This window comes from Psittacula echo (genome assembly GCF_963264785.1).
Source record: "Psittacula echo genome assembly, chromosome: 3".
NCBI lineage: Eukaryota > Metazoa > Chordata > Aves > Psittaciformes > Psittacidae > Psittacula > Psittacula echo.
Window position 1 is genome coordinate 8,726,377 of NC_137736.1, and position 7,617 is coordinate 8,733,993.

The 7,617-nt window shown below is 58.9% G+C and overlaps 1 protein-coding gene across 1 annotated transcript; it reads right to left on the reverse strand.

The window, feature by feature from the left end:
* Positions 1-449: 449 nt before the first annotated feature.
* ATN1 (atrophin 1) lies at positions 450-7,276 on the reverse strand (the record flags this gene model as incomplete). The annotated part of the gene is made up of 9 exons (XM_080612710.1): positions 7,235-7,276; positions 6,899-7,036; positions 6,459-6,572; positions 4,160-6,162; positions 3,741-3,957; positions 2,943-3,660; positions 1,520-1,663; positions 1,055-1,235; positions 450-483 (listed from the first exon to the last, which is right to left on the reverse strand). The coding sequence occupies exons 1-9, from the start codon at positions 7,259-7,261 to the stop codon at positions 450-452; spliced, it is 3,576 nt and encodes a 1,191-aa protein (XP_080468836.1). The 5' UTR covers positions 7,262-7,276.
* Between the last annotated feature and the right edge of the window lie 341 nt (positions 7,277-7,617).

Here is a 7,617-nt window from a genome sequence, read left to right on the forward strand (position 1 = left end):
AAAAGGCTCTGTTGGGTTGAGTTCCTCCTCGCAGAAGCAGGAAAGGTGGCGGCATCGTGCACGTGAAGTCCTGCAATGCTCTGCGCTTCTTATTCAATGCAACTGTTCCCCCGAAACAAAGGATGGAGCTGCTGCCACCCTGAATTCATGTCAGTCTTTGTCATTTTGAGCTCTGTGCAATGCTGATGCCATTTCCTCCAGAGCTCTGCTGAAATCACGTACCGATCAGTTCATGTCTGTTAGTGGCATTTCAGTCCCTCCCCATTTTCTGTCCTCTGCTCTCTGCTCCCGGGATGCCATCCTGTACTGTTCGTCCGTCTTCTCTGGCACTCTGCTGCATGGTGGGATCAGGATGTGTCACTGCAGCTTCCCCTCCCCCAGGATTTGGTTGATTGATTGCTCCTCTTGAGAGAAAGACATGATGATGTCACGCCGACAGTAGAAGTCGCTTAAAGGGGTTTGTCACTTTCTTTCTTCAGGTGGCTAGAAGAAAGAAGAGGAGCAAGGTGATTGAGAAAAAAGGCAATTCAGCATCTCCCTCTGCCTTTTGTTAGTCCAGACCTACACAACACCGCTGGCTCGGAGGGTTTTTCAAATCCTTGAAGTAGGAGATGCTATTGAAAAGGAACAACGACTGCACGTCTCTTTCCCAACATGCCTCCCCTCGCACTTGTGAAAGCCTCATCTTGGCAAAAGCATCCAACCCTTGCAAATGTTTGGTATTTTGGCAGGGGTATCAGTTAGTGGGAACTGTGTTAGCACAGGTGCAACATGCCAGTTTATCCCCTCCCCAGAGGGCAGGAGATGAGACCCCACACAGGATTAGCCATGGAACAGCCACTTGTCAAGAATGACCTCCCTGGTGGCCAACCCACTGCTGTGCCCCTGGGGCACGGCTCCCTGCTCCCGGGTGTGGGCTCAGGCTCAGTCACCCGCTTCAGGGGCAACGCTTCCCTGTCCCCACCGCCCCTGCCCCCTCAGGCCAGCCCTGGTCCCAAAGGTGTTCTGGGCGCATCCACTCGCCCCACAGTGAGGAGAGAGCAGGTCCATGCACCTGTAGTAATCCTCCTGCGTTGGAAGCGGCACGCCGTGCAGAGGGTGATGCGCGTGGAGCCACTGCTGCTGTTCCAGAGCCAGGCGCTGCAGCTCAGCTGACTGTGCATGCATGGCCTGGAGCTGATGTGCTGCGGACATGGGCGCCGAGAGAGAGCCTGGCAGGTCCCTATAGGGTGCAGCTGTAGCCAAAGATGAAACAGAAAACAAAGAAGTTAATGTGACGGCTCCATCCTCACCTGTGGCCTCTTAGCTCAGTCAAGACTCTACTGCGCATGCTTTTCCAGCCCTGTGCATGTGCAGGACTTGCTCATTCACCAATAGCGTAAGCCTGTTCTATGCCATGCCAAGGCTCTGTTTAATAAGCCTCAGTTCGGTCCTTTAATCCCCTCATGACCACCCTGACTCTTGGAACTCTGCTGGTGCTCTTTAGAGGAGACCAGCAGTTCCTGTGAGCATCCCCTACCAAAAAGCTGGTGGCGCAGCACTTCATTCTCATGTAGAGGGTGAGGCAGGAGAGGGTTTGGGATGGTTCCAGCTGGGTATGGTATCCGGGTCAGGTGTGATCCCGAGGCGAGCGGGTCAATAAGAGGGTGAACAGAGGCCGAGGCTGGAAGAGAAGATACCACAAGATAATTGTCCCATGCTTTGTAAGAGGCAACATGGAAAAAGGCGCAACAAAACAGACATGTAGAGAGTTGGAGTGTGTCAGGGATGGAATGATTTCAAGGCTAGAAACACAGTACCATGTCCTTCTGAATGTTACTCTTTAGTGTATTGAATCTCATGTGAACCAGCCCGGGATAGCTCTGTCCCTACACTCCTCAGGGAGAAGTACTGCTTCATAAAGTCAATCCTGCAAGGACCTGCTCTGCAATCACGTCCATACCCAGTACTGTGCCAATCTGCCAGCCTGGCTGTCATTCACGTGCCTCCACAGATTGGGTGCTTCCATTTCCAGGTCTCATCCAGCACAGAGGCTCAGTGCCAGGCATTCACGTTTGCAAGTACTTTCTGAGGCTGCAATGTAAGGTACTACCTATATGAAAACTGCTCTTCCCAGGGTTTTGGACTCACTGCTGGAGTGCTGGCTGGTGGAGCCCAGCTCCAGAGCATGGGGGGAAGGACCTTGATTTGTACCTGATGCCATCTCCAAGTAGTTGCAGCTGCTTAGAGTGGGTGTCTGTCAGTGCCTCTGCCACCAGATCCCACTGACCACTCACAGAACCTACATGGGCATGGCACTTTTCCCTCTTGCACTGTAGTTTGCGCTTTGCTTCCCTGAGGTTTTCACCCCTAAACTTTCTTTTGCTTTCCTGAGGAGGGGAAAATAGAAGGGACCACCACCTGAAGGACAGCAGCCTCCAGCTGCTTACAATTAGTCCACCTTCTGTCCCATCCCGTCCCATCCCATCCCACCATCTGCAGCAAGAGCCACAGGAGCAAACTGGAGAACCAAGATTTCATTAGTCCTAAGGATACTGTTGAAACCACTGTTAGGAGGGCTCACACTCCCTCTGCAGACCACAGTGTGAAGGACGCAGTCGGCAGCACCACCATCCCCCTGGTAGGCAGAGGAACCCTAGCACTCATATTGCGTCCCCAGAGATCCTAAAGGACATGGTGCAAACAACTCTGCTTGCCTATAAGCAGCAAACTCACAGACGCCCCGACACCTGCAACAGGTATCAACGTCTTTGGTGGGATGGGAGCTAGCGCAAAGGTGAATGATCATGATGTTGACCTCTTCTGGCTGAAGTGATGGATCTGGGCCCTGAAAGTCTCTGCGGCTTCTGGGCTTCCCCAAGGCCAGAGGGAGGAAGTGCAAAGAGAGCACAGTAGGAGGGAGAGTGAGGTTTTGTGCAGGGCACCCTCACCATGGTCCTCACCTGCATGTATGGCATCCTGCTGGTGGAGATGGAGGTGGGAGTGGATGTGGGAATGCTGATGATGATGAGGTGTCACATTAAGCATCTGCAGCCGGGCCAGAGGGTCATTGCTGAGAGCAGCCACCCGCTCAGCATGCTGGCGCTCAGCTGCCAAGCGCTCGGCATAGGACATGTCGGGACGAAGGGTCGGGCCGGCTGCCAGCGCCAGCCTCTCCCGCTCCAAGTGGCCCAGCCCTGGGTGGAAAGGAAAAGCGGGATGAAGGCCGGGAGCTGTCTGCAGACTCAGCCCGCCGTGGCGTGGGAACGGATCCATGGCAGCAGCTGGCACGGCGTGGAGCTGCTCCAACTCGGCTGGCTTGACTTCAAAGCCGGGCTTGAGACGTTCACGCAGGTCCCGGTCCCTCAGGTCTCGTTCACGGGCTTCCCGCTCCCTCAGCTCCCGCTCCCGCGTCGCTGGATCACTGCTGTAGATGGCTGGGACGTTGTATCCCAGCAGGCCTGGGTCAACCGCACCAAGCGGCACATAGAAAGGGTGGTTGCGGTTGCTGGGGGACATGACATGGGGCCGGGCATATTCGCTGAGGGTGCGCAGAGCTGGGGTGTCAGGACCCAGGTATGGGGGAACAGTCGCTACGGCACTGCCCTGCTCAAACGAGGGGCGGTGGGGGACTGGTCCCAGGGATGAGCACTCAACCGGCCGGCCCTCCTGGGCCATCTTCTGCAAGAGAGCAGAGACACCAGCGTCAGAGAGCAGCCGGGGGGGTCCTAAAGCATCGGTAATGGGACCCCCAGACTTACCACGCTCCTCTCCAGCTCCCGCTCCTTCTCCCGCTCCCGCTCCTTCTCCCGCTCCCGCTCCCGTTCCTTCTCTTCCCGAGCCTTCTGCTCAGCCTCTCGCCGCACTTTCTCCACCAAGTCTGCCCTTTTCTTGGCCAACTTGGAGCCATCGAGGGGCACAAAGTACAGATCTGTGCGGGAGCAGGAGTTGAAGCCGCGGTCCAGGTGCTTGTTGAATCTAGGGACAAGAGGCGAAGCCTGTCAGTGCAGAACAGGCTGGAGGACAGGAATGAGGACAGGGGCAGATAAAGCCAAGCCCAGCAGTGTAGGAAAGGGAAGAGCATCATGGAAAAGGCAAAAAGGTGCAGGTGTACCCCGAGCTTGGGGTGCCCTCGCCTTCCCTGCCCCATATGCCCATCCTCAGTGCAGGGACACCTCACCTGGCTGACTGGCTGGCGTGGCTGGGCACATCCACTACCTTGGGAGGAGGCGAGGGGCTGCGAGCCGGCGGCACGGGGCTCTCGGGGGGCTCGTACTCCTCTGACGGCTCCTGCTTGATCTGTGCAGCGCTGAGGGGCAGCGGGGGTGCAGGGGGGGCCGGGGCGGCCATGCTCCCCGGCAGGGCTGCTGGGGCAGAGGGAGCAGGGGAGGGGGCTTTGTAGCCCCCCGCCACGGGGGAAGAAGCCACCCGATAGCCGGGAGGGGTGGCTGCTCGGAAAGGGGCAGCCGAGGAAACTGGGGGGGACCCTGGCTTGTAGGGGGCCGGAGGCTGGAAGGTGGGGACAGGGGAGGCCGCCCGCTTGCCATAGGGGACCACGGCTGACGGGGGTATTGGGGGTGAGACTGTCTTGTAGGGGGCCGTGGAGGGGGAGGCCATGGTGGCAATGACAGTGGAGAGGGTGGTGGCAGTGGAGGTGACCGGAGGGCCAGCCCCATGGGCAGGGGAGGGCGGCGGCGGCGGGGGGAAGGTGTAGGTGGCCGGACTCTGGCCTGGGGGGTGAGCGCACATGCTGGGATAGCTTCCCTGGGAAGAGGCGGCAGAGGAGGATGAAGAGGAAGAGGAGGAGGATGAGGAGGAGGAAGAGGGGGCTGCAGCAGCAGTGGCTGAGGGAGCCTGGCTGTAGGCAGCCTGGCTGTGGGGAGGGTAGAGGCGCAGCCCATAGGTAGCATGGGAAGGATGATGGCTGTTTGACTCCAAGCCATGGGGGTAACCCCCAGGGGCCTGGGGGGGAGCTGCAGCTGCTGGGGAGACCCCCCCACCGCTCCCATGGCCGTGGTGGTGCTGCTGGGGGGGCTGCTGGTGATGGGGGGGCTGGCCAGGGAAGGGGGCAGCTGGGTGGGAGCCTGCATTGCCCAAGGGGCGGCTGTAGGGGGGTGGCCCCTGGCTCCAGACGGGCTGGGAGGGCAGGGAGGGCTGGGTGTACTTGGGGGGCTGGCTGGACACAGAGAGGCCACTGGGTGGGGGGAAGGAGTGCCCATACGAAGCACTGTAACTGGGCAGGGGCTGGGCTGGGGAGGGCTGGGGGTACTGAGCTGAGGAGCTGGAGGGTGGCAGCGGTGGCGGAGCATAAGGGTAGCGGGAGGGGGCCAGGGCTGGTGCCTTGTCCTGCCCCATGCCATGGGGTGAGGGAAGGTGAGTGCTCAGGGCCTGTCCCACCATGCCCGGGGAGCTGGAGGCAACCACAGCATTGTTGAGTGGGCGCAGGGCTGGGGGGGGAGGCAGATTGGCGGAGACGTGGGGGAAGGAAGGGGCCGAAGCCGGGGGGGCGGCTGGAGGGTTGGCTGGGGGCGTCTTCTGAGGGGGGAGCCCCCCAACCACTGACGCCAGAGAGATGGGGGTGGTGGGTGGCGGGTTGTGCTTGGAGCCGAGGGTCTGCTCGCGGCCCCCCGGTGCAGGGAGACCCCCCACGCCACCGGGAATCTTGGTCCCAACCTGGACCACATTGGCTGTAGGGTAAAGAGAACCATGGGAGGAGGATGAGGAGGAAGAGGATGAAGAGGAGGATGAGGAGGAGGAAGGAGGAGCAGGAGGGGCAGCGGCAGCAGAGGAGGAGGACGTGGGTGTCTGTGGGGCTTGAGCCTGGAAAAGGCGTGAGGGCTGGCCCTCCAGCTGGGAGTGGTAGCTCCCCGCCGGGGGTCCCTGGGGGTGCACATCGCCCGGGAGCCCAAAGCTGGGCTCGGGTGGACGGGCCAGGCTGTCGGGAGCGGGAGCTACGGGTGGGCTCTGCGGGAAGAGCGGAGGGTGGTGGTAGGAGTGAGACGGCCCCTGGGACAGCACGGAGGAGGAGTCGGAGTCATTTTCCACACTGCCAGGGCTGTAGACGCTGGGCGAGGTGCTCCTGTTATCCTGGTCAATGTCCCTTGGGTCACTGCTCATCTCATCGTTGAAGCTGTGGCCATCGAGGCTGTCAACATCAGATGGGGATGGAGGACAGGGCAACTCCTGAAGTAGGGAGAAGAAGGAGAGGGGCATTATGTGGCCTCTGAGATCATGTGTGCATGAGCCAGGTTCTTGCCACTGAGCTGGGAAAGTCAGGGCATGTGCCCAGCTTCCAGAGTGTTCCTTGCAGGCAAGGCAAAAGAGACAGAGAGCCTCCATCTGCTCAGTCATTGCTCCTGGTGGCAGCTTTGTATCCAGGCAGATGCCATTTAGGTTGGAGGAGCTGCACAGGTAGGGAGCAGGAGACTCCTCTGCCCTGGACCTGGGATGCACCAGCACCCACAGATGGGAGAGCTCACCTCAGTCTTGGTTTTTTTGGGAGCATTGGTATCTTCCCCTTCACTCTCCGAGATCTCTTCTGCTCGGCCCTGCTTGCTGCCCTTCGGGGCGCAGGATTCCTCCACCCGGCCTTTCTGCAAGGGAGAGGAGAACAGGGAGGTGGGACAGTCACAAGAGAACACAACCTGCAGCAAGCCAGACACAAGCCACCATGGTGCTTGTGTTGAAGACCTTAGCAGAGGAACAGTGAGTTAGGATTAGGGCAAAAATTTGCACTGAAAAGGGCTGGTGGGAGCTGGCAGGAAGCGCAAGATGCTGAAGACGAAAGAGGGATCCCCCCCTTTCCAGAGAGTTAACCCAGCATGGTTTCATTGGTGGATCCCTGCTGGTCTGCTTCCCTGGATCCCACATGATCTGAGCAGTGCTGGGGCACCCCAACTCAGGCACTAACTCATGCTACCTTTGTCGCTTGCCGGGACTTCTCAGCCTTGCCATCACTGCTGGAGGTGCTGACACCCCCGGGGGAAGCTCGGCCCCGTGACCTGAGCTCCTCTCGGGGCCCTGGAGTCTCTTTCTTCCGTCCGCTCCGCATTGACATCTATGAGAGGGATCACTGGATCAGTCCTGCTTTGCATCTCCCTCCACCCCTGCCCTGTCCCCAGCCCCCCAAAGCCCCTGAACCCCTGGCACTGCATCACCCCAAGCTCACGTCCACTGGCTTTGCTGTGAGCATCAGTCCCAAACCAAGGCTCCTGCTTGGCTCTGGTGTCCCACCCCCTTCTCCCATCTCACGTACTGAGTCCTTGTTCTGTCGCGTCTTCATTCTTTTGGGTGTGGGACCCCCATTCTCCTTGGCCCGGTTTGATGAAAACATAAATCTTTATCACTCCGTGACCCCCTTCGGCTGCTCCCGGGGACACGGACACTGGGAAGAGCAGTTTTTTGGGAAGGGGGCTTACACCAGGTCCTGGTGAATCCTGAAAAGCAGACAAACAGGTGAGAGGGAAGAAACACAGAGTGGTTTGCTATAGAAACAGGACAGAATTATTACTGTTTCCTTCACTATCACCTACAAACACAAGCATCTTTACCCAGAACGTAATAAACTTCCCCAGGAGTGGGGGAAAAGATCTGACCACTGCCACATCACATTTCCTATTGCTCAGAACAAAAGCCACC